General features: G+C 40.3%; 1 protein-coding gene across 2 annotated transcripts in view; it reads right to left on the bottom strand.

Annotated features, from left to right (window-relative positions):
• SNX9 (sorting nexin 9) overlaps positions 1–27,513 on the bottom strand; it is a 95,179-nt gene that overhangs the window by 18,457 nt on the left and 49,209 nt on the right. The window contains exons 5-11 of one of the 2 annotated variants that reach the window (XM_032485251.1): positions 22,620–22,712; positions 16,727–16,892; positions 14,975–15,125; positions 11,627–11,711; positions 9,415–9,540; positions 9,178–9,295; positions 1,335–1,465 (exon numbers count right to left, since the gene is read on the bottom strand). In XM_032485251.1, the coding sequence (XP_032341142.1) occupies positions 1,335–1,465; positions 9,178–9,295; positions 9,415–9,540; positions 11,627–11,711; positions 14,975–15,125; positions 16,727–16,892; positions 22,620–22,712 (870 nt within the window). The remainder of the gene's footprint in view (positions 1–1,334; positions 1,466–9,177; positions 9,296–9,414; positions 9,541–11,626; positions 11,712–14,974; positions 15,126–16,726; positions 16,893–22,619; positions 22,713–27,513) is intronic. The other variant, XM_032485252.1, reaches the window with a different exon arrangement.

The raw sequence follows: 27,513 nt of genomic DNA, 5'->3' as shown, positions 1-27,513 counted from the left end.
TCTTTTTTGAGAGAAACCTGGCAACTCTTCGAGCTCTAATTTTCTACTTATGACATCTTTCCAGTTCTTCAATCCATGAAACACAGTATTAGAACACTTATTTAGGTCTTCTTTTATTTCTCTCAACAATGTTTCATAGTGTTTTTATATAGATCTTTTTTATACATTTTCCTGTAGATTCTTTGGGATTTTCTACATCTATTCATCTATATGAGTTACTATTGCCCAGAGAATCACAATTTTTAGTAACTTTCTAGCTTTATACTGTCATTTAGCAGGTGAGGAAATTGTGGCCCAAAGAAATTAAATGTTTTGGGGTCATGGTCACAGGTAGTTAGAAGCAGAGCCAACACTAAAACCAAGCACCCCAACCCCAAGTTCTTTCTTTTTTTCTTACATCAAAAACATTAAAAAAGAAAAAAGATACAGATTTATTATTTTTAATAATAATATTCTGCATAAAATACAATGCTTAGAAGTGCTTTCTAAATTGAATCCTTGACAAATCAATCAAATAAACCCTTGTTAAAGTCCTGTGGTGGTGACCGGTAAGGCACGAATTTGGAGGGGGGTCCAGGTAATTTTTATAGCTACAAAACATTTTCACATGTGTCATCCACCAGGAAATGCAAAGAGGCTACCAATGTTTGAGCGGAATGATCTCTAACCTATAAATTACACCAGGTGCGGACAAATGACTGCACACAATGGAAGGTCAAAGTGACACACTATCTCCAAAGCAGACAGTAACAGTGAGATGACAACAGTCAACTTCTTTTCGATTTAAAAAAACAGCAGACGACCACTGGCAGAAGACTGCCCATGGGGGCGGGCAGAGGCAGACCAGTATTTACTTTGGACGCACAACAACAGTTCTGGAAAAGCAACCTGGCTGTGAGAAAGCTGGTTCAACTGTGAATCTACTTTTCCCTTCATGATGCTCCACACTGTAAGGTCAAAATGTAATCATAAGAAATCATTCACACTATTTCCCTACTTTCATGCGGATAATGTCCTGCGTAGTTTGGGGTTATTCTGTTTTTAAAAGCATCTAGGGGAAATTGCACATGCTATCACCCTCTTCACCCCTGCCCACACTGGGCCAGTCCACCGGGCCCTGGCTCATGGGAAACCATCCATTCTGGCAGTATCTCTCTCACATGCTAAGACTAATTTCCTGTGGTTGGGATTTAGGTTTCTGTCCCCTCACTGCCTGTGGAGGAAGTGAGAAATAACCAACAAAGCAACATGATTTAACTCCTTTCAGACATAAAATTGGTGTGAATGTGACAGTTCTCACTATCCCCTAAGATTATCACAATAAAATGTCCTACCTTTTCATCCCTGAAATTCAGAAACTGCTGGAAAACCTCACTCTCTGAGATGACTGGATGGCGACACATCCTGGTCATCCAGGCCTGAAGTCTCTCCATGCGCATTTTGATAAATTCTTCTTCAAAGCGACCTGCAAGGGACATGCCGAGAGCGATGTGCAACTTTGTCGAAGATGAATTACTGTTACCATAACTGAAAAGCTGTTTATACAGCCACTGGCTACTTGGTGGAGAGCTACTTAGTAAAAGGCAGACCACGGTCACTTTTCACTAACCTAGAAACAAGCAGCACAGTGAATGCTCAAAGACCCACGGGAAAGATACTCAACAAATTTGAAAGCAGATTTTATCTCAATATGAAAACCTTTTTCTTTTTTATAAACTAACATGCCAGTCCCTGTGTGGCCATATGAAGTCCAATAGGCAAGAAAAGAGTGATAAAATGGAAATCAATAAGTAATGCTTACAAAGTACATTATATTTCTATATTTATAAAAATGTGTCTAAATGCAATATAATCTCAAATATACAAATTTAAATTTAGTATTTACGAAAAATAACTGAGGATGTAGTTTTTTTCTGTTTTGATTTTTAAACTACGTAAATGGAAAAGAGAAAAAGCAATTTTTCCATGAGTGCAGTAATGAAAGCTGCTATCCCAGAACTTACAACCATCCTAAAACAGAGCTTAATGAGTGATATTTCTATTTTCAAAGTAGAAAATTAGCTCAACAAACCTGATGATACCAAACATCAAGTGAACATCGAGAAGTTTTATAAGCCTAACGAACAAAATCACTATCAGTTAAAAGGCTTCTGAAGATGGAAATTTCGGCTACAGCCAAGTGCGACAAACACTTAGCTCATCCTAGCCCCCAAAAGCAACTATAAAGCTGGACAAACCCCACCAAAATATAAGTGCTCTGGAAATCAACCGAAGGCAGACAGCCGTGAGAAGTGTTCACGCTCGCAAAACTGCTGAACTTCTGGCAAGAAGTGTAAACCTGTGGTGCTCCGGCCTGGGTCCGCTCCCATCTCCCTCTGCTGCCTCTGCACCTCTCCACCCACACTTGGTGGAAGTGGTTCTGCCAGGGCGGAGTAGGCTGTGAAGACTGGAGGCTTCAGCTTCCCTGGTGAGGTGCACTCAATCTGGAGCAGTGGGAGATGCCCTGACTTGGTGCTGGTGGCAGTGACAACCCAGAGGCTGGTGAACAGGGAGGGCCAACAGCTAACTAGGTAAGGCTGCACGGCTGAGACAAGCATGATCCTGGTGGAGGCCGTGTGCAGAAACAGCGGAGATTAGCTGGGGTCCAAGACAGCCACACCCTCCCCTGGCCAACTCTGAGGCTGCACACACATGCAAGGGAGACACAAAAGGACCTACAAGAAAGTAAAAGGGTGGCTGATCTGAAATAATCTGAGCTTTGAATGTGCTCCCTACCCACACACAGATTCGTCAGCAAAGGACAGAAGCCTTACTGGCTTAAGGTAGGCTTACCATCAATCTACAGACACGAGGTGAACCCTAGGAAGCCAAACTTAAAAGAAATAACAAAAATAACTGACTTAGGGCAAACAGATTTCAGAGACTTAGCCTAGGCAAGTTATTTACCAAGCAACCAACCAAACGTAAAGCAGAAACAACAATGACCTTCAGAGAAGAGAAAAATAGAACTCAGAGCTGTTAAAATATATTCTCTAGAATGTCCAGTTTTCAACAAAAATTAAGAAATATGCTTGGAAACAGCAAAGTATGGCTTATACTGAGAAAACAAGAAGCAGTCAATAGAAACTGTCTCTGTGTCCCCAGATGCTGAAAAAAGACAAAACTAAGTGGCAAACAAAGTAGCTTCTATAAATATGTTTGAAGAACGAAGGGAAGCCATGTTTTAAAAATTAAAGAAAACTAGGACAAGGAATCAACAAGCAGAGATTCTCAAGAGGGAGACAGAATTTTTTAAAAAATTATCAAATGGAAATTTTGGAATTGAAAATAACTGAAATTAAAAATTCACTGTAGGGGGCTCAAGAGCAGATTCAAGACGACAAAAGAATCAGTGAATCGGAAGATAGATCAATAGAAGTTATCAAATCTGAGAAACAGAAAAAACTGACGTGAAATGAACAGAGCCTCACAAAACATCAAGCTCACCAACATACTTGTAAAGGGAGCCCCCAAAGGAGAAGCGAGAAAGAAGAAAAAAATATTTGAAGACATCATGGGGGAAAGTTTCCCAAATTTGACGGAAAACTTTCATCTACACTTTCAGGAAGCTCAGCAAACCTCAGTAGGATAAACATAAAGATATTCACAATAAGATACAACAGAATCAAACCACTGAAAGAAAAAACAAAAAGAAAATTCGGAAAGCAGCGAATGAAAAAGACTCATCATGGGGAGGACTTATGGCAGGGACCAGCAGGCTTGTTCCGTCGTGTGTCAGATAGTAAATATTTTAGAGGCTTTGCAGCCACTCCGCTCCGCACTGTAGTGCAAAAACACCTGCGGACAAGGCGGAAACCAAGGAGTAGGCCTGTGCTCCAGTAAGACGTTGTTTAGGACCGAAATTTGAATTGAAATAATTTTCATATCTCACCAAACCTGCCTTTAATTTTCCCAACTACTAAAAAAAAAATTAAAAAATAAAAACATTCTTTAAAAAAAAGACTCATCATGCATGGTGGGGTGTGCATGTATGTGATCACAGAACAGATGCACAAAAAGCATCTGAGAGAATTCAGCATCCATTCATGAAGAAAACTACCAGCAAACTAGGGATAAAAGGGAAGTCCCTTAACTTGATAAACAGGCATCTACAAAAACCTTACAGCTAACGTTATATTTAATGGTGAAAGGCAATGGTTTATTCCTAAGACTGGGGACAAGGCAGAGATGTCTGCTCTCACCGTTTCTATTCAACATTATACTGGAAGTCCTAATCAGCTCAATAAGGCAGGAATAGAAACAGAAGGCACAAAGACTGGAAAGGATGAAATACACTGTCTTTGTTTCGAGACTGTCTACATTAAAAAAAATCCCAAAGAATTCACAAAAGAACCTCTGGAGCTAGTGAGTTTTAGCAAAGCTGCAGATACACGGTCAATACACAGATATCAACTGTATCTCCAGAGGCGACAAACACCTGGAAAACAAATTAAAAAAACAAAGAGTGCCATTTACAATAGAACCCTCCCCATGAAATTCTTACATATTAATCTATGAAACTACGTACAGAATCTGTGTGCTGAAAACTACAAAACCCTGTATGGAAAGCAAACATGATACACTCAAGGTCTTGGATTAGAAGACATTTCATTCTCCCAAAACTGATCTAAAGAATCAATGAAATTCCAATAAAAATCCCAGCATGATTATTTATAGCTATCTGACTATAAAGTCATGCTGACTCTTAAATTTACGTAGAAAGGCAAAAAGACAAAGAATAGCCAAAAGCAATTTTGAAAGAGAACCAAGTTGGAGGAGTTACAGTACCTGATTTGAAGACTTACTGTGCTATAAAGCTACATTAATCATGGTAGTACGATATTGGCAAAAGGGATGGACTCAGAAATCAAAGGAACAGAACAGAGTCCAGAAATAAACCCACAAAAATACGTTCAACTGATTTTTGGACAAAAGTGCAAAGGAAATTCAACAGAGAAAGGACACTCTCTTCAACATACAGTGAAAGAACCACTAGATGCCCAGATGTATAATACAAACCTCTACCACCTTAGCACATCTCACATCTTTTACAAACCTTTACTCAAAATGTATCGTAGACCTAAACGTAAAACCTAAAACTATGAAACTTTTAGAGGAAAATATCAGTGTAAACTTGTGTTAGACAAAGAGGTCCTAGTCATGACACCTAAAGCACAGACCAGAGAAGCAACAACTGACACCCTGGACTTCATTAAAATTAAAAGGTGTTGTTATGCAAAAGACGCTGTTAAGAGAAAGACTGGTCACACCTCGAATAAACTATTCGCAAATCACATTATTTGACAGAGGACATGTTTCCAGAATATATAAAGAATCCTGTCTCAAAATTCAGTAATAAGAAAACAATCTAATAAAAAATGGGCAAAAGACCTGAACAGACACTTCACGAAAGAAAATATATGGAAGGGAAATAAGCACATGAAAAGACGCTCAGCACCACTAGTCATTAGGGAAACACAAATTAAAACCATGAGGAGACACCACTACACAGACAATTAGACTTGTTAAAATAAAGAAAAAACGACACAATCAGAAGTGTATGTAAGGATGTGGAGACCCCGACACTCCCATCCACTGTTAGTAGGGATTCCAAAATGGTACAGCCGCTCTGGAAAACAAGCTGGCAATTTCTTAAACGTAAAATATATACCTACCATATGACCCAATCATTCCAGTCCTAGGTATTTACCCAAGAGAAATGAAAACGTATTTGTACAAAAACTTGTATGCAGCTTTATCTATAAATGTCAAGAACCGGAAACCCAAACATCCTTCAGTGAGTGGGTGGATAAACAGACTATGGTATATGCAATACAGTGAAACACTGCTCACCAAGAAGAAGAAACAAACCACTGACACTCACCAGACAGCATCTGAGATTGATCTCAGTGAAAGAAACCAGACTCAAAAGATTCAAAAGTCAGACTACACACACACTGTATGCTTCCATTTATAAGGATATTCCAGAAATGGAAAACTACAAAGAACAGATCAGTGTTCCTGTGGGTTAGGATAAGGGGGAGGGGCTGACGATAAAGGGCCAGCACAAGAAAATCTGGGGAGGTGATGGAACTTTCTGTATCTTCAATGTCCTGCTGGTTACAAGACTGTGGTGGCAGCTGTCAAAACTCTTGGTACTTACTGTACACCAAAAGGAATGCATTTGCTGGGTAAAAGCTAAAAGAAATTACAAGCACAAATAAGCACAAGTTTCTTTTGATGAGAAGAGCATTATGAATGCATGTATCAAAACCTCCTAAAAAGTGGCCCCCTGGAACAGCATGATGGGTCTGGACACCTCCTGTACATAAAAACACTTCAAATTTTGCACTTTCCAGGAGTAGAGATTAAGTAACACATAAGCTTAAGCTCTGCAGAAGATGACCCACCTCATAAATTAGAAAGACCCCACACATCAGCATGGAGCTAAGGGTTATACTGAATTCTCTATTATGAATGAGTGAACTGCACCAAGAGTTTCTAACTTACTCATTGGCTGAAATTAATTAGTTAATTTAATGATCCTTACTCCTCCTGAAAAGGTTTCCGACGTAGCAAGTTTACTCCCAGACTGTGACTTCAGATGTTATCTTGCGCTTGTTAGGATTTTCGTATCAGGTTCCAGAGAATTTAAAAAAAAAAGGGGGAGAGGAGGGATTTCCATTTTCCCATTTTCTACGACCCTTACTTAGGTTTTCATTAAGTATGTGAATATACCAGTCTGGAACCCAGAAATAAAACCAGATTCATTCAATATTATTCCACAAAGAACAAAATCTATTAACACAAATTAAAAAAAACTTAGCCGTAAGCTTTCCGTGGATTGATTATTAAGTCCACAGAAATGTCATGACATCATCTACTTGGCATCCCCTTTGCCCCAGGATTTAAGCGAGAGGGCAGTTTATATAATGATGATCCTGTGGGCATCACAGGCAGGAGGCAGACAAGAGAAGGGAGAAATAAAGTGGCTTCTGTGCTTTTCAGTCTCCTCGGCACATGTCCCAGCCAGGGAATCAAAGCTCAGCTTTCTTCAGACTGAGGCGCTGCTGCTTTCTTGCTTTTCTATGACATCCCCTTAGCTTCAGGCCTGAACTTTTTAAAAAAAAAAAACCAAACCTTACTATGGGACAACTGTGACTATGATGCTTTAAGATAGCAATGAATTATCTGATTTCAAATAAACAGTGTTAAAACCTAAGAGATAGGAGAAATCCTCATGACCCTGACAGCTCATTCATCCACTTATTTAAACAGCACAGAGCACATATTATGTGCTAATCAAGTTAATAAAGGAGAGGAGATTCAGGAAACAGACTGAAACTTGAAAATATGGAGAAAGGCAGAAGTTAAGTTTTCATGGAAAGAGATACAAATTTTTAAAAAGCTGTGATTTAAAACAGTAAGGATGACTGAAAAGAGGGTTAGTGAGCATCTGAATTGGGCACAGAACTGGGGGTGCAGTGACATGTCTGCGCCAACCTGGCCACCCTGACAGGGCTGTCACTCAGCTGCCCCAGCTCCATGAGGAGCTGCCTGAGGTCACCCCACACGAGGGCTCAGATGTGCCTGTCGGCCTGGCAGTGCAGCCCCACTCTCCGTTCTGCTATGACACTTCGAAATTTTTGAGAAGTTTTCCCCCCAAAATCAAAATGTGTTTAAAAACCAAGTTTCCATCTTTTCAAAAATTTCAGAGAAACATAAACATAACACAAAGTAAAGTACAAAGTCAAGTTTTAAGGAGAATAACTTTCTTATCCTAAGGTTCTAATTCTAAGATGAGCTAGGCCGTATCTCATAATGTGAACAGAGCAAGCTCTGGAACCACCCTCAAGTCCCCTTTCTCGCAGCACTGAGTGGGGCCTGTGGCGTGTCCCTGAGGTGAGGGCACGTATGTGAAATGCCCGGGCACGTGGGACGCCTGGCACGTAGGGACAGACCTCACTGCATCGCTGACCACGTCTGAGCTGGCTCTGCCATCCGGCTAGTTAAGATTCTCAGTCCCTCTCTAAACAATCTGTCTCAATTTTTGCCAGTGAGGATTAACCCGTCTCGGTCTCCCTGACCTCTGGGGGACCCGCTCCTCCTCTCTCTACTGGCTTAGGTGAGCCTCTCCATGACCTCACCTCTCTGAGAGCCTTTCTAGCTCTGACCTGTTAAGTCTCACTCTCATCTCTGATCCTCTCCTTTCTACACTTACAGTTTCATTCATCTAAACATTTTCGAGCTACATATGGAAACCCTTTCTAATCTCTATGTAAAGCTCAGTTTCTTTACAAACTTTTATTCTAATAGAAATAAACTGACTCCTGAGTAACTACATTCCAGTTTCTATTATTAGGCTGGAGATTAAAAAAAAGTCAATGACAGTTCTCAAAACAGACAGGAACAAATACTCTCCAACTGCATATTTACAAGGGGCTCTGGTAGCGCGGTGAGTTATTTACTAGATTATTTGGGGTGGGGGGAGTGGGGGAAACATGACACTAAACAAATAAGAAAAGGGAGAGGGTAATAATCAACAATAAACAAAAATATTTAAATATACAAATAACTGAGGAGAAGACTTATTAACCTCTTTCACTAATACCTCGACAGTCCATGGCTTCTACATCTGAGGTTTACTGACTTCTAATGAAACGACACAGCTGGACTGCGTAATGTGTTTACGTCATTTGGGACATACATTTTTATTTCCATTTTAGGCTATTTGGATCATTTCTATTTTCTCAGGTGTCATTTTCACATTTAAAAAATGCATATACCTCTTTTATAGGAGAGAGTTAGCAATAAAGACACAATGACTTGGAAAGGATGAAGCAGTAAAGACATAGTGACTTTGCCAGAATTCAAGCTACATATGTATACAGGAGCTCTGAGAGAAAATTTCATGAAACCTTCTTGTTAGGTGTTGAGGTAACTTCTGTGTGTGTGTGTGTGTGTGTGTGTGTGTGTGTGTGTGTGTGTGTGTGTGTGTGTGTGTGTGTGTGTGTGGTTTCCAAACTCCTACATCTTGCTCCACTCGAGGATGGAAAACGCCATTACTGGTTTACATGGGGATACTCTAACTGGAGTCTTTTTATTTGTCACGCTGAGTTCAGTGTCACACACACTCACCTGTGACTTGCTTATCTGGAAGAGACGGGATTGGAATGGCTGACCCAAACTTAACCAGGAGGCGCTCATATAACCAGTCAAAGTGCTTATACCTGTGGTTTACAGATCGATTAGTGTTCTACAAAATAAGAGAAAGAAAGAAAGAAGTTACTAATGCCAACTACAGAAAATGAAGAAAAAAGCAAATTGTTACTAGCGATGCAAGCAGGATTCTGTTTTGGTAACTCGGATACTTACAGTAGGTGTTAACTGATATTCGATGTAGCTCTTCAGACCATACATCTTGGAGCCCTTCCTGGGATCTGCTACCACACAGTCAAATGTAGAGGTAGGATAAACCCACATTGGGCCATAATCTCCAACCTACACAACATTGCAGGGAGAGTTAATTCTGTTACATGGAGAAATGATAAATATAATTGATGTAAGTCATCAAATGATTCTTCTTAGGACTAGAAGTCCTTAGAGGGTGATTCTCGCTCTTCTTTGAGAAGTTACATAAATGCTCTTTGTTCCTGTTAAGGTTACATTTAAAGAACACACTTAATGGGACAAGCCCTTCTGCTCCCATGTGGGCATCTCAGGCCATGGAGAGACAGCCTTTCCTCTAGAAGAGTGCTAGATGGAACACAGTTTTTCTCTCTCTTGTCCAGCTGTCTTAGTTGTATGTAATTAAGGGCTGTTTTTAAAAATTTCAAGTCTATTGCAAACCAATAGCTCTGTGAAATATAAAATTACACACTAGGATGTCTCAACAATGTCAAATCCCAGCAAACTTTCTCAACACTTACTCTCATTTGCTGTAAACTCAGTCCTAATTATTTTTAAATGTGAAAGGAGGAAAAGTGAGGTGGGGCAGGAAAGTTCAGAGGCTATTAGGTCAGGACAGTGAGTGGGACCCAGAGAATTTTAATAAAGGACTGAAGGTCTCTGACAACAAGTTACGATGACTCTCCAAGAGGAAGCCCGGGTCCAGAAAATGCTCTTAAATGCAGAGCAGGAATCTTTAAGAGGAACCTTTTGGGAACTTCTCTCAGTAACTGGGACCAAGAGAGGCAATTCTTATCAACCAGGGCCCAGTACCCACAGGGCCACACTTTACTAGTGGGTGTGGTTACTGGGCCTTAAAAGCAAAGAACCAGGTCTCTGCTTTCTCTTGGTTTTCTGAAGACTCTACGGCTTTCTTCAGCTTCGTTTTCCACACAAGAAGCCCACACAGGCAGGCAGGCCAGCCTACAGGATATGCGGGCCAGATTCAACCTAAAACGTGTGGGACAACGCAGATGCCGGGGTCCTTTAGCTCTGCTCCAACACTATCATGCTTGTTACAAAGTCCCCTCTGAGCATCTGAGGGGCAAGCCCACAGCCTCCTAATTCTGTGGAGCTTTAAATTTAATGAAAAGAACAAGGATACATATTCAGTATTTATAAGAAAGTCTAAAGAAATATGAAAACAAATCTAAAATAATCTTTAACTTAACCACTCAGAAGATAATTACTCAAGTTTGTTTTGAGGGAAGAAGGAGAAAAGGGCTCCTGGCCACAGCCCTTCTCTCTGGAGGTTCCTAGGATTTCAAGCTTTTCAAAGAAGTAGGAATAAGGAATATAAAAAATCCAGTATCATTCTTGCAATTTTATCAAGTTTCCCAGGACCCCAAGATTACAGAATAAGATCAGATGTTTCCTCCTTGTTTGAGTCCATGGTGATTACATTCAAGGGCCCCTGCCCTCCTGCCCTGCCCCTAACTTACAGTTACAGGATTAAATCAACAGAGTCAGAAGGCAGCTATGGTTCTCTCTTCCAGAATTTCATCTGGAAATATGCAGCTAGCTAGCTAGAAAATCTACCAGCAATTAACACTGGGTGAAACCACAGCGCCTGTGTCATGTCATGTAATGAGCTACTCGAAGGCAGATATTCTTAACGGTGTACGCACTCCTGGCATTGTATTTGGTAGCTCCATATCATGACATGATAGCTGGTTTATTGAAAGAAAGATTATTAACAACATTGTGGAAAAGGCAACTTATTCTGATAACATGCAAGTACTTTGCCAGGGTAGAAACCTAAATATCTGAATTGGGTTTATTAGCTAAATATATAGGGCTGGTAGAAAAACAGCCTATCCAAGATACTTCAGGATACTCTAGAGAAAGAAAAATTAATAAAAAACATACATTCTATGGGTGTTGTTGGTTCAATTACTAATAGTCTGAAAGGTAAAAAATAAGAATACCTAAACAATATAATGATGGGCATTAATTTATGCTAATGATCTTTCCTGCTCTTTAAACACTAACACACATTGTCAGTTACTTACTTGGAGCATTAAATGTGTTTAAAAATACTTTCCAAATGACTAATAACCCTCTCAGCTTTAAGGTATTATAAAAGAGATTACTTACAAACAAAGCAAAAAAAAAAAAAAAAAAAAAAAGACAAACTTACAATGATGGGAATTTTCTCTTTGGGTTTTGCTAGCTGCTTGGCCAGCAGATACTGTTCCATTCCAGGCTTTGCAAATCCAGGAAATCTAATAATGAAGACAAGTGCTCGTGATTCTTATGCTCTTCCTTGTAAGAATTCTACAACTCTAGTCCACATTTACTTAATACAACAGTTTGAACTTGTCCTGTCTTTCAGATGTACTGGACCTAGGAAACTGTGGTAAATGAAACCTAATGTAATCAGATTGTTCAATGGCCAAATAGTCATTTAATTAAGCTTTATCTGGTAAGAGAACAGTCTGACTCCAGAAAGTGTGATATTTATGGATACTCTGTTTGCTTAACTGGATGCGAGACACTATTGCCACACGAAGAGTGAAGGGCAGACTAGAAAATGTCCCCTGGGCCACAGGGGCAGAAAATACTGAGCGTATCAATTTGAGTGGACGACTCGGGGTGAAGGCCACATGGCGGCATTTTTACATCTACATTAAAGCTGCCTTTCAACAGTCTTCCTCCGGAGGCCATGATCACCCCAAAGAAGCTGCCCCTGTTCATAAGTCTTTGTGCCATTTTCTTTTGGAACTGCCTTCAGAACCAGTTTATGAGACACACAGAAAAAAACTAGTCTCCTTAGTAAAGAGACCCAAAACAAAATAAAGTTGGCTATTTCAGAAATGAGATCTATATCCAAAGCAAAGTTCTAAAATTGAAGAAAAGTTGGAATAAATGCACAGCTATCCAATATGCTAGTTCTAAAGAAGACAAGATTAATTTGGGTTTTAGAATTTAGGAAGGGAAAAAAAAAAACCCCCAGAAAGCGAAATACCTAAAATAGGAAACAAAAATCTTATTTCTACAAAAACCCAGCTACGTTACTTCTAGTTTCATTCATACATCAAGTTAACAGCCAATGTGATACTCTCAGGGGCCCGTATCTTTTCCTCATTCTCTATTGACCTCCCTTCATTCTCTCTTCCCCAGACATTCTTTAAAACACAGCTATTCAAGCGAGTGAAGAGTTGTCTAGGAGCTGGATGGCCTTGGGTTTGAATTGAACTCCAACACTTAACAGCTTTGTGCCTTTACAGCTTCAGTCTCCTTATGTGATGAATGGGACCAATATGACCTACACCCTTTAAGGTGATAAAGGAATTAAATGAAAAGATTTATATAAAGGCCCTAGTATATTCTCATACACTAAAATCATTTCTAATTATTCCATCATCTCTTTGGAAGTATCTCCTACAGCCCCTGGTTGTGTTTCTCTGTGCCTCTTCCACATCCTGAGCTTTCTTTTTCTATAAAACTTACTGCGCGTAACTGCCATTACCTATCTGCACATCACAGCAAACTACAAGTACCTGGAGAAAATGTATTTCATGGACCTAGAGGAATTATGGAAATATACTAAATGCTTCACGAGTTAATGGGCTAACCTGGAACACTTTTACTAAAGAAACTACAATTTTGCTAGAAAACGCTAATGGAAAAATTTGGGATTACACCTGGCGACAATGCCCTGATGAGGCTATAAGCTTCTGAGTGCAGGGATCACATTTCACGCTCCTTTTGGCATTCTTATGGACCACAAACTCTAGGGCTGACTATGCACTCATTTATCACTTACTGAACAGCAATGCAATCTATTAATTCTCTGAGTACCATCAAGATGTATTCTTGTAATGTCCAAATATACTTAAATTTCTGATCTCCTTTTCTAGTATAAGGTTTATGTTCCATAACTGGAATCATAGCTGTCATATAAAATGGACTAACTGCTGAAAAGTGTTAATATCAAAAAAAAAAAAATTTATAACTGTTATAAGTGAGTCATTTATACATTACTCTAGTTAAATAAAAATACGTAAGATTTTAAATGGCTCCCAGCACCACAGACAGAGGGGGATGCCTCAGAGGTGGGGGTGCAGATCAGGACTCCTTCCATTGGTTTCAACCTGGACTGAAACTAAAGGCAATCCCTTCACTTTAGAGATGCAGAAACTGAGTTTGGAACAGGGCACCCAACTTCCCCACGATCGTGCAGCAAATCAGAGGGCAAGCGTGCGGTGGTGGAGAGCACGGGAGGGGTGGTCAGAGGCCTGGCACGAGGCAGAACCTCACGTACCAGCTACGAGAACTCAGACTCGGCCAGTCATTTATCTCAGTCTCTGCATCTTCATTTTCAACAGGGGGCTGAGAGATATATTATACTGAAATGGGTTTTAAATATACTTTGTACTTAGGTTTAAAGAACAACTGAGGGTAGGGTAAAGTCATGACAGACTATATTGAGAATTTCAAATCTGATGCTAAAAAATAGGATGCAGTCAGTGATAATGACTGACTTTTAACTCATTTAATAACCTGATGCTATTTAATACACTCAGCAGAACTTGTAGGCCTCATTAAACTTACATACACGTACATCAAAACTTAGACTCTTGATATATCTAGGTATATATCAAGCATGTTTACAATTTTTTTCCAGAGATAGATTAACATTCTTTGATATCTGCTTGGAATCATGAACTTGGAACACTGAGAAAAAGTACTAGTAATTTTAGAAAAACTACTTTAAATATAACTGCTAAAGTAGGGCATTTGAAGATAAATCATAAATTACATCTCCTTCAGGCTATACTGGTGTAAACTATGGACTCGCCCAGAACCTCTACCAAGGAACCCCACAGAGCTGTGTCTGTGTTCGCCCTTTCCAGTATGCCTTCCTGCTAAGCAGTGTTTCTACAAGTATTGCTCAAAACATTTTTTTTTAATCTAAGAATAATCTAAGTGTAAACAAAGCCTTAGAAACATTAGGCACAGTAGTGGAGTACACGTGTGCTCGGGAGGCTGAAGGCCTGGGCTGGAACCCTGACGACATCACTTCCCACCTGTGTGAACCTGGGCAGTTGTTTATAACCTCCATGGGCTTTAGTTTCTCCCAGATAAAACAGAGATTATATGTCCCATAGAGGGACATGAGGGTCACACAGGAGTGTATACAAACTGCTCTGCACAAAGCCTGGCACGTGGTAAAAGATTAATAAATAGTAAAACATTTACAAGAAAGTTATTAATATTATTTTTTGCTTCCCTGTGACATCAGCAAAGAAACCTTAAAATGTCAGGAGTTGATAAAGGTAGAAACAGTATTTGGCAGATGATTAAATGGAACAAATATTTCACTTTGAAATGAAAAAAAAATTTTTTTAAATAAGCTTCCAAGCTAAGAGCCAAATAAATATGATCAAATCACTCCCCAAACTCTGCAGTCACTCAAAAGAGAAAAAGCCTTTTTGATCTTCTGTTTCTACACAGTCACGCTCCCCAAGTCCCTGAAGCCTACTTGTTAAGTGGCAGCTTCATGGAAGAGGAGGCTGCACGGCTGTTTCCTCGCTGAGCGCCCCCCGCTTCGGCTGACTCTGGGTCCTTGAAGTAGGCGGCAGACGACTTGGGCTCATCCCAGTCCTCATCCCAGTCGTCGTCATCACCTGTTGCTGGAGGTGGGCACGCAAGATCGTCAGTAAAGAAAAACAAAATAGAAGTGAGAGGACTTAATTTTCTGATTGCAACTATCAACTGGGTTAATCAATTTTTTAAAAAAGGAGAAAAGGGTGTGGGGTAGAGGATTATAATAAACATGTGAAGAGTACACGCTCTGCGGCCAGACGGTTTCGAGGCTTGAACTGTAGATTCTGCCTTTCAGTGTGAAAGACAAGTCAGAAACAACCTGAAGAGGGCTGTCGGTCTGAGTCACCTCAGATAAATGCCGACTATTAGAACGCCCTGTGGTACGTAGGGCAGACCTTTGTACATCGATAAATTTAGCTTTATAAACTTGCAAACAAGCAGACCAGAGACCCTTTAAGCCAAGAAGACTGGGGAGGACAAAAGGGATGATAGAGTTTTGGAAAGAAATTGTTTAACCTTAATAATAACACAGGTGAGAGAAGGACGAGGGGGTGGAAGAGAAATGAGAGACAAGTAGTAATTAACCAGCATCAGGAGTCTGAGATTCTGACAACAATCTCTGTGTCAGACAAGGTGCTGCCAGCTTCCCGCCCCCTTCCCTCCTCTTCCACTGTTCTGGGCCTCTGTCTCCCACTGCTGACGGCCCTTTACCACCAGGCAGGAAACTGCCCTGGGACCTCTGCCTTCTAAGAGTGCTACCGCGAGAGGCCGAGAGACAAATGCCAAAACAAAAAAGAGAACAGACAGTATTAGAAGGATCCAGGCCAAGATTCCCGGAGCCATGCCAAGTTACTGCAGAAGCAGATGTCAGCAGTCTCGTCTGGATGTTTCTGCCCAGCCCACGCCTCCTGGTCCTGCCAGCAGCCAGCTCCTGTCTCGGAACCAGCACCTGTGCTCTTTACAGCTCCTGCGCTCTTTACAGCTCCTGCAGATGAGTCTCTTGCCATTTAGCACATTCAATTCTTGGCACAATGTGCTCACACAGGGATCATTCAAAAACAGTGGGAGGCTCTCGTATTGTTTTATTTAATTTCAGAGCAGACATAAATAGCCTTTTTAAATTCCTGAATTGTTTCTCCTTTTAGAAATTCCTCTTTTGCCTCGGTATTTTCATTAATAACCTAGGAGTCAAACAGGTAGTTAAGGAAAAGATAGAGCAGCTAAGTCAGCGGTCAAACTGGGAGATATTCAATCTCTGTGCACATTTTTTTGGCCCAGGATTTAAAAAAAATTTTGTGTTGGTTGCTAAGATCTTAAAGTGGGAAGATACAATCAAGATTTCCAGTCTCTCTGGAACTGTGGTGGTCCAGGACCACTAGCTTAGTTCTCCCGAGATGGCATCAACCTGCTGGCTGGAGCAGGACTGCCTATCTCCGCCTTCCGCAGCCCCACAGCACTGCACTGTGGTTTTGCTTTAGGAACCTGGCCCCTGCAAGCGTTTGCACGTGTGACTCCTTGCAGGTAACTGAGATTGGACTAAATATCATAATTAAGGACTATCTACATTTGCATCGAAAAACAGGTTTGCTATGAATCAGAGCGCCTGAGAACAGTTCCTTTGATTAAATCTAAGTAACTCGGATGTCCTGTAAGGTGGGCTCCCTCACCAGCGGAGCCCCTTCCTCACCTGGTCCTTGGTAGGCCTGGGGATGACCAAAGGCAGTGTCCCAGTTGTTGGAGGTGTTTCTTTGGGCTGCAGCCCCCTCTGGTTTGGCGCCCCAGCCATCCGAGTTTTCCCAGTTTCCAGATTTGGAAGCATTCCAGGCTGACCAGGGGTCACTGCCACCGCTGACCTGTTGTTAGGGGGAAAAGGGAAAGGATTTGTGACTTCCAGGAGGCAATACTCATTTCAGCAGGAATCACACAACAATTGAATAGGGTTGCTGAAAAATTGACAGAATTTTAAAATAACTTAAAATTTAAATAAAAAATTTAAAACATGTAGGAAAGCACAAAAAGCAGCTGGATTTTACTGATGTTAAGAATTTGCTACATTTGCTCGGAACTTTACAACCAGTAACAAAGAAACTCCCTTTCTCTTCCTTCCCCCCAGGTAACTACTTTTCCTACTTTTTCATTCCTGTGCATGTTCTCATACTCCTGTTGTGTGTAATGGAATGTGTAACACATTTATGAGTAACAATCGTTTTCTATTTTTAAAACTGATCTGAACAACACTGTACTCTATGTATCTCTTTGTAAACTTTTTTTCACTTAACAGTATGTTTTTGAGATTATACATGCTGATAAGAATCTGTTTTATTCACTTTAACTGATTTATAGTAGTCAGTTGTATTTTTAATTTCTAATTTTTATTTGAGAAGGTAGTATGTTCTCAGTAAAATAAATTCAAATAGTATAAAAGAATATGAAATTTAAAAAATATTCCTATCACCTTAAGATGCCAGTCATCCTTTCAGAGATAATAGCTCCTAATACCTTACATATACTTACTCAAACATGCCATGCAGAGATCCTTTCTGTTTTTAAACATACTGTAAGTGAACCCAAATTATACTTTCTGCTCTGCTCTTTTCTTTTTCCATATAATAGCCTGAAATATTCTCCTAGGTGCATTAGCATGTCTCCTAGGATGACATCATTCTTTCACACTGCTCCATTGAGTTCCACTGTATTTATTTCCCATAATTTAAACAGCATATGCTGATACTCATGCATCTTGTTTTCAGTATTTTGCTACTGTGAATGATGCTGCAAGGCCCATCTTTGTACATCTTTTCCCAAGGTTCCAAGAGATCTATGTGAAATTCCCAGAAGAAAAATTGTTGGGCTAAGGAAAGTGTGCACCTAGAATTGATATATTTTTTTCAAATTGATTTCCTAAGAGATTATAAAGTTATAGTTCTACACTCCTACTGACATGCCAAGGGTCTCGTCTTGCATAAACCGGTTAGTTACCATTCTCCAAAATAATTTAAGAAATATTTTCTCCCATTATTCCTTAGTGTAATTTTATAGTTTAATTATTAATATTATAAATAAAATGTAGGAACAGGTAATAATTGGCACCCAATTCCAAAAATTTCAGTAAGAGGACCTATAACCCACCTCTCACCCCTGAGGCAACCACAGTTTTTGTTTTTGTTTCCTTAATTTTTTAATTTAAAATTTCCAACCTATATGGCACTTACTTCAGTAAATAATAAAGGAATCCAATTTAACGTTTTCCTGTAGTCAGTCTGTTGCCCTAATACCATCTAATGAATAATCCATCTTTCCCTCACTGATGTGAAGTATCACACACTGGACTTGGGCCTACTTCTGGACTCGCTACTGTATCCTACTCATGCATTCATACTAGTATCAAGCTACTGCAGAGCCCACTAGATAGCATGCCATTAGAACAAGTTTTAAAAAAGGCATTTATTTTCGTTTGAATCACCTTAAATTTACAGATAAATTCAGGGGAAACAAATAATGCATTTAAAAAAAATCCAATATTGAATCTGTTCACTCAAGAACATGGAATAGCAAATTTTCCCCTTTACTTGAGTCCTCTTTCTCACATGAAAAAAATCTGGTGTTGGTAAAAAAGAAAAAAGAAAGAAAAAAAAGAAAGAAAGATGGAAAGATAGATTAAGAGAGAGAGATTTACAAGAAAATTACCCAAACTGCCTCATGTGTTTTAGAATGCTATGGTGGTGGGTCTTTTTTTCACTTTTTACCAGCTGACACATGGGGTGGGTAAGTGCCTGCCACCTACTGAAAGCATCAAAAACAGCATACATTTTACATGAGAAAGTATGACTTCATTCTAACATCTTTTATATCTTTAAGAAAAAAAAGTGACTAGTGATTTTGCTCAAAGTCAACTATTAATAGCAGAAAGACAGTTCATCCTTATGACTGAATTTCTCGAATATATGATTCACAAGGAGCTACTCTCAAGCCACTCCAGTGGATACTGGAAAGGAAGGCGGTCGTGTTGAGGACCTGATAATCACACTTCATTTATGAGAATCCCTTCCTTTCACAGTTTTCTTTAAGGAAGAGAGTTTTATTGAGCAATATTATACTCTGTGCTCCAAACTATGAGGTTTTGTTTTTAGAATAAAAACTTCAAAAGGTACAGAAATTTTGGATAGTTTGATGACAATAAGGACAGACATTCATCTGTCTAGCATTTCTATAAACTGCTGAGGAAAAGGAATGGAAGGGTTATAAACTAGAACGTTAGGAAGAGGGTAAGTTCAGCGCCTGCGTGCCGGCGACCTCAGATAAAGGCTTTCACCAATACTGAGGAAGAAACGGGATGTGAACCACTCACAGCAAGTATCCCAGGAGAAGGTACAACTTACCAGGACAGAAACACATGGCATGATAGTTCTTTCAGAAGTTTCTTTGTTTATAAACTGCTTGTAATAATTGCTATACTATTTGGTGATGGGTATGATCTTAGCTCTCTACCTCATTTATGAAATCCTTGTTGGTAAATCTAGTAATTGCTTCTGTCTTTTTTTTCTCTCTTGAACATTCTACCTTGTTTCAACTTGACTCCTACTCATAAATCTTTCAAAATCTAGCCAACTAGAAAAGAATCTCTCCAGGTTCCATCATTGACTTTTTCACTCGCGCTCTCTCTCAGGTGACCTTTACTGACTTCTAGGCCCCTCCTCTAATATCAATAACTAACAATCAGCCACGCGGCCCAACACGGTCTGTCTCTCTGAACCCACCCTTCCCGCACTTTGGCCTCTGGCTCCTTTGCTTTCTGCTCCCAATAACCCTCTGTCCCTTAACTGCAGGCATCCGGTCATCCACGCCTCTTCTCTCTTGTCTTCCAGCTTTCCTTCCATGTCTTCATCCTCTTCTCTTCCCTCCCTTCCTGGTAACAAACCCCTTCTGACTCTATCAATCACATTAATTAAAAACCATTCATTTAGACCTAATGGACAACAGAAGAGATTCCAAGCTCCTTAATCCATTGACCAAGACCCTAACTCTTCCTCGTACTCTCATTACTCACCAGTAGCCCTCACTCTGTGCTTCAACCTGCAGTTTCCCAGACTTCCCTACATCCCTGCCTTTGCTCAGGCTAGACTCTCCCTGCATGCAAAATCTCCTTCCTCATCTTCCTAAATTCTGTCACAGTCCTACCCACTGAGGGCGCTGGCCTCAACCTGCTGGCGGACACGCAGTCACATCCTTCCACTTTCTTCCAAAGTTTGTCTTCTGTTAGAGTTATCTGCATATCAGCTGGTCATTCCACTAGGAAGTCCTGGGCAAACACTTCCCCCAAAAGATTCTCAAAATGCCTTAAATAAAGTGGCAAGGACTCAAATATTTTTACTTAAAGTAGACAAATATGATGTTCTTGATCATGTGTACGAAATACATATTATTCTTTGGCTGACATCTGACCTTTGTACCATTACCATTATTTCACAAAGATGGAAATCCGATTTTCCTCATGTATACAGACTTGAGCCTTTTCTAGGAAAATACCTCACTGTGGTCAACTGCAGAATAAGTGATTTTCAGCACTACCATCCTCTTAAGAGAACAAAGCCTTCCAAGTTATCAGCAGCGCAGCAGTGCACTATAGACAAGTTGGAGGATACTGACAGGTATCGATGGTCAGACAGATGGACATGTGTGTGATAAAGCAAGAACAGTAAAATGTTAATGGTAAAATCTAAGAGGCAAGTATACAATCATTCATTATGAAGTTCATTTAACTTTTCTATGCTCAAAGTTTTGGCAAATGTTGGAAAATTCAACCAACAAAACTTATGCTACAAATATTCTGTCTTCTGAATTGTGGGAGGATACATGCAAGGGACAAGAGAAGATCTGTGCCCATCAGGGTCACCAGTGGTGATGTCCTACCGTCTATGAACGTGGGGCCTGCACCTAGTGATTTGTAAATTAAGTATTTGTTAAATTAAAACAGTCCCAAAGCATGTTTGTCTGGATCTCTAGTATAAATGCATTTTAATCTGTCTGGCACTAGAACTGGCCAATTATCTGACTTTCCCCCTAACTCCCAGTCCAACTAAAGTAAATGCTCCTTAAGGCCCAAAGCAATGTATTCAACATATTTGCTGATTTGGCACTCTAAATTTTAAAGTTATCCTATCCTCATAAGGCAAAGAAATGCATTTACATTGGCTTTACATCATGTGACTTATTTTAATGTCTCCACCGAAAGGAGACTGGCTTGTCTCTGACTGTAGAGCAGAAAGACAGAGAACGGAGTCAGAATGGCCATGATGGCGTGGGCGGGGATAGGTATTCCCGAGATGATAACCACAGGAAAGGTGCATCTTACAAATGCGTAACATGGGTTAAAAGGGGGCAAGGATAAGAACACTGGTCCGCTGGTTGAATTTTAAATCCACTTGTGAAACTGTGGGAATTTGACTCAAGTAAATTTCACATGGGTGCAGCGGTTAAGAACTTAAGCTCTAGAGCTGTCCACCTGGGTCTGAATCCCAGCTTTATCTTACTAGCCGTATGAGCTTGGGCAATTCCCTCCACCTCTCTTAGTTTCCACACTTACAGAATGGGTATCATAACATTAACTTGCTCCTAGAAGTTTTGTAAGGATTAAATGACATAATGCATATAAAGCACGTAACATAGTATCTGGCACATGGTACGTGTTCAGCAGAGGTTATTTTACTACATGAGGGCTCATCTAGAATGTAAAGAAAAGAACGAGGACTGGTAAGTCCCCATCAGTTTATGCTTTAGAGGAAATGATCAGTTATATTTCCAAATGGTTCAATGCCAGGTCACATTAATAGGGAAACTTCTGATTAAACAGGTGATTATAAACACTTAAGATATTTTCTATTTTAGCCAAAGGTCTGTTTAGTTCAGATACATAAAAGAAAGAGGAAGACAGAAACGTTTTGCCATAAAATTCAAAAGCAACTCTAAATTCTTGGGATTCTCGGCACATCCTCTGTGTGCTAAATGCTGAGATCTTTTCTTCAAAGCCTAACCCCTACTACAACAAACTGGGCTACAACGATCTGGTTTAATGACTCTTTGGCCCCTGACTTCTTTGCTCTCAATTTCAATAACCCCTTTTGTCCCTCATCTGCAGACATTTGGTTGCACAATAATGCATTCTGCTCCTGCACTAAGGTTTCAAACTCTGAGGTACCTCTCCTATCCTCTTCTACAGCTCTCCCTCCTCTCTTCTTTCTACTGAGCAACGTCACCATTCTCTCCTTTCCCCACCCTGTACGGCACCAATCCCATCTGGGCTCTGTCACCTGCATGATTAAAAACTCTTCGTTGGACCTTGCTGTCCATGGAATAAATCTATCAATCAAGTTTCACTGAAAGTCTCAGCTAAAAGGCCTTCAAGGTGTAAATCTCCGTTACCCTTCCAATTCGTGTATGGTCCACATTTTGCGCTGCCATGTCCCCAAGAAGAGCTTTAGTAAAACAGCTTACCTGAAACAATCACCTCACTTGGGGAAAAAAGGATTACTTCTAGGGAGTTTAAGTGTTTATTTCCTCCTGCATCCAGGTTTGAATTTTACCTTATTTATGGAAGAAGAAGGAGAAGGAGAAGATGAAGAAGGTGGTGATTGGCTGAGACTCTCAATACAACCAATCTGAGCCAAAATATCCACCTTGAAATAAAAAAAGGTGCTCAGTAAATGAAGAGGAAAAAGAGAACACCAAAGCTAAAAACAGCAAATGCATATCCGGGCTAAGTTCGCCAGAAAGTTCCAGCATGCCACTCATGCACAGACATTACATGCAAAAGCAAAGTCCCTATTGCGTATAGTGGCTTCTCTTCAATGCGTTAGTATGTACTCTAAAGGCTGTTGTTGTCACAACACAGTATCACTGAAGCACTAAAAACAATTATAAACAGCACAAAAGGAATGGAGCAAATATCATGCAAGTCATACAATCGATGAAAAACACTCCAGAGGAAAAACACAGCCAACCTTTAAAAACTGTTAGGATGTTGAACCAGTGCTTTCAAAGCCATCAAACACGTGAGATGAGCAAAGTGCCTGGACGATACAAAGGAACCACAGAGCCAAGGAGGACCTACCAAGCCCAGCTGAGAGCACAGAAGAGCCCGCCAGCCCAGTGGGTGCTCCCGAGCCGCTGACTGGCTCGGTGTGCGGCACCGACGTGAGAACAGATAACTGACACCCCCATGGAGCGAGTCAATGGCCAAACCAGCACCGCTGTTGAGAGGACAACCCTGGAGCCAGATTTCCAGGCTTCGAATCCCAGCTCCACAGCTATCTAGTAGAGAAGGCATTACTATCCACATTTACACAGCGTTAGGAGGATGCACTTTTCGAGTATAACCCTCTTGCGAAGTAAGTGGTGGTATTACTTCCATTTTGTAGACATAACAAATTTGATTTTGGAAATCAACTGATACACAAAGTAGACAAACAAGATGGAGTATCAGGCAGCCAATTTACATTTCCATTTAAAACTAAAAAAAAACAAAAACAAAAACAAAAAAGGTATGAAATTGCTTTCAAATCACTGGAGATCAGGCAATAAAGGACCTGACCCCAGCCCGGAAAGACTTTCCAAGCCACAGGTCAGGGACGGGGAACCACACAGACCACAGTGTCTGTGAATTGAGAAGACAGAGCTGGGGGCCTGAGGCAGGGAGTACTGAGGAGAGAGCTGCACGGAGAGCTCCGGGGGACCCAGGACTTAGGCTGAGCACTGATCAGCGTCTGCACTGAGGAAGCTACCATATGAAAGGATGAAGGATCAGTCCCCCAGGTGGGGCGGTTCTTACCAGCCAGAATGGAAGACCTCATTCACAGGGGTGGTATCAGGTACAGCACTAAATAGATAAGCGAAAAATAGCCCTAGGTTGAACATTGCTCTGGCCCCACTTTAAAAAGCTTAAACTGATAAAGAATTAAACTGTTTCTAAGTAACTTAACTACATGCCAGAACAGAACTCAAAAATATTTATGGGAATACAAAAATATCCAGCACATAACGGGAAAATCACAGTACCTGGCATCCAACAAAAAATCATCAGGCATGAAAAGCAGCAGGAAAACACGACCCACAACAAGACAAAAATACATCAGTTGAAGCTGACCCAGTAATGACACAGATGACAGAATCAGCAATACTTAAGAGCAGGAAAGCTTTCAAATATTGATGAGACAGAAGAAACACTTGAATGGGCTTCCATGAAGTGTCAAATTTAATAAGCATAAAGGAAAAAACAACCACTCTAGTGGACTGAAACACATTGCATCACTGTCAGTCCATGGGTCTATGATAATGCTTAAAAGAGAGAGAGAGAGAGAGAGAGAGAGAGGAAAATTCATTTGTCACTGTTTGCAGTGGCTATTAAAATAACTTCCTACTCTGAAAACTGGCAATTAAAGGGAAAGAATTAGGCATCTATACTGAATTCCAATAGAAACTGTTTTTCAAGGCAGCTAAGTAGCTCCAGGTAATGAAGGGAAGTGCTACTTTACACAGAAGAAAGCCAACTCAGTCAGCGTGGAAGGAATAACATTACTGATTCAGGCAAGGATTATCATCTGGTAGCAAACCATCGTATGGTTAATAGCACTAAATTAAGACAGATAATCTTCTGGTCATAAGGAGAAAACATAACTTGACAATGGAGGCACAAGACAGTCATTAACTTGACACAAGGTCATTCTGATCATTAATGGTGGGGTGACCAGATATTATGCCTTCTGAGGTGACGTAGCATGAATATACAATATCACCTATTCTTTCCCAAAATGTTCAATTTGAATCCTTTGAGCCTTTAGGTACAACTTCCAATTTACAAGGAATACAGAGGATAGAGGAACAACTTAAACTTACCAAAAGGACCAACCAGACAAGTCTAGGAGATAGGAGTTCTATAGGACAACTGGTGAGTCAGAATTTAAAAAGCAGCAACTGTGCTAAAAAAAAAAAAAAAAAAAAGACTGACAAGGACTAAGGGACACCAGCAGATGCAAAGCTTGGTCCTTAGATTGGACACCATTTCATAAACAAGCTGTAAAGGACATTCTGGGGTCAGCTGAGAAAATTAAAACTGGTCTGGTGATTATGTGAGATGAAAACTTACTGAGAAGGAAAAGAAAGGATCATCCATTTTTAAAAGGTTACAAAGAGTAAATATTCTCACGCATGTCTCACAGGCATGCATGTGTTTACCCACGTTCACATAGAGGAAATGAGACACGCACCAAGGTGTAAACAGCAGTGGATGGTGGGAATCTGATGCTCGTCTCTTTGCCAGTCTGACTTTCTAATTCTCTACAGTATGTATGTACTGCTTCTGTAACAACAGAAGTTTATTTTAAAACATTCTTTCTAAAGAAAAAAACCCCACTAGTCTGTAACTGCTGACCACAAAAATGACAGGTCTGGTTTTGTTATATTTTGCTACTTTACTGTACTCTGCTTCGGATATGACATCCTTGAGAGACAAGGAAGAGTAAGAATCAAATTCTTACTTCTGACACTGGCATCAATGAAAATGCAGTAAGACCTGGGCAAGGGCCTGTCTGGATAACAATGGTGAAGTCAACTCAGTTCACTGGTTTCCCAGTTGTTCTTCAAAGCATGGTCTAAGAAGAACAACTTTCCCTGCACGGATTATGAGGCTGGGAGAAGACGGGCAACAGGTGTCTGCTTGCACTAGGTCAGACTTCAAGGGTGATCGAGGTTTGAGAATTAATGAAAAAGATAACCTACATTTCATTAAGGTTGCTTTCTGTTTGGCTTACTACCAAACCAGCCAACTGAAGTACAAAGAAAATATGGAGGTTCAAAAGATACTGATCAGTGGGTACAGCTCCCTCTGGCCACCTGGCTCCTTACAGAGGATGCCCAAAGTTCAATATAGGTCAATACAGATCATTCAGTTTGATACGTCTACCAGGTAAGAAGGGTCGCTAATCATGGGTGCAGTGCCTTGTATATTGTCATCTTGGGGGAAAGGATCTGGAAGCATTTGAGGGCCTACCTTATTGCCATATAGAGACATTCCTGCTGTGCCTCAGTCACACACATATACGTTCTGCTTGTTATGCTGCCTGTCACACTACCACACCCTAATATATGCTCTCCCGCTCGCTCGGAAGGAAAGAAGGAAGAAAGGACTTCAGGGCAAGACTTTGACCAGTGGGGCGGGGGCACAGCTCAGTGGTAGAGCGCGTGCGTGCGTGAGGTCCTGGGTCCAATCCCCAGTGTCCCCATTAAGGGGAGAAAGATCCTAAAACAAATAAATCAAAGAAAAAAAAAAAGACTTTGTCCAGTGGTATAGAACAAAAATGAATGGAAAGCTACTTGTTTTGTGAAGACTGAGGCAATTATGTTTTTGTTTGTTTGTTGCAACTCACCTGCATGACCTACATATCCGAAGTCTTTATCTGGACATTTCTCACTCATCAAACATCTAATAACCAACATACCAATTATGTTAGGACATGGGAACAGAGAGCAAATACTGTGATTTCTATAACCCATGAACATTTTAATCAGCTTCTGACAAAGGTTAAGGTCTTTTTTTCAAAAAGGCCTATGGAAGGTATAAAATTCTCTCATATAAAAAGCCTAACCATTTCAGCCCAAAACACAGAAGAATTTGCAAAATTTCCTATTTTGTTCTTATATATCTTCTGCCCAAAGGACATCACCTAATTCTATAGATGAACTTCTACTTACTTCAAAAAAACCACTAACAGAAATATAAAACCCGTACACTCTTTTTAAAGTCCATTTGTAGCCAATCACATCACTACTACTGACTGGAAGTTACCCCCCAAAAAAGTTTAAATGGCTTAGCAGGTCCTTTATTAACTCACATTCTGAAGCTACAGATGTCAATTCCAGGTATTTATTTTTTAAATAGTGAAAGTTAAAGGGATTTGCCTTAAAAAATTTGCCTTAAAAAATAGAAAATATTTGCTAAGAGGATTTACTTATTTTTTTCGCACAAAGTCTTAAGACAGGTAGCTTTATGTGCCAGACGGGATGGTGCTACAAGGAGCAAGGCCACCTGCCTCCAGATGGACTGCGTAATAAACGTCCACGTGAAACGGGCTTTTACGGACAGTCCTCTGTGACGGTTGTGGTGCAACACGCTGACCAGCCCCTCACCACAGCAGTTTTAAGGTTAAAAACAAAACAAAACCACCTTTTGCCTTTGTCATTTCTCTCTTGTTAGATGAAACCAAACAGCAAAACAACCTAAACAATAAAATTCAGCAGTGTGTATTTCTGAATGGGTCTCAGATGCAAAGAGCTGTCTGACATAAGGAAGGCGTCTGTGATCAACAAGGCACGGAAGGCTGGCACTGCCTAATGCGGCTCTGGGGAAAAAGTCAACAAATCGTCTGAACAGATGTGCACAACCTCCCTTAAAAAGCCCTGCAACCCAGTAAAAGGGATTCCTGT

Source organism: Camelus ferus, chromosome 8, assembly GCF_009834535.1.
Source record: "Camelus ferus isolate YT-003-E chromosome 8, BCGSAC_Cfer_1.0, whole genome shotgun sequence".
Lineage (NCBI taxonomy): Eukaryota > Metazoa > Chordata > Mammalia > Artiodactyla > Camelidae > Camelus > Camelus ferus.
This window is presented reverse-complemented; position numbering and strand designations above follow the sequence as displayed.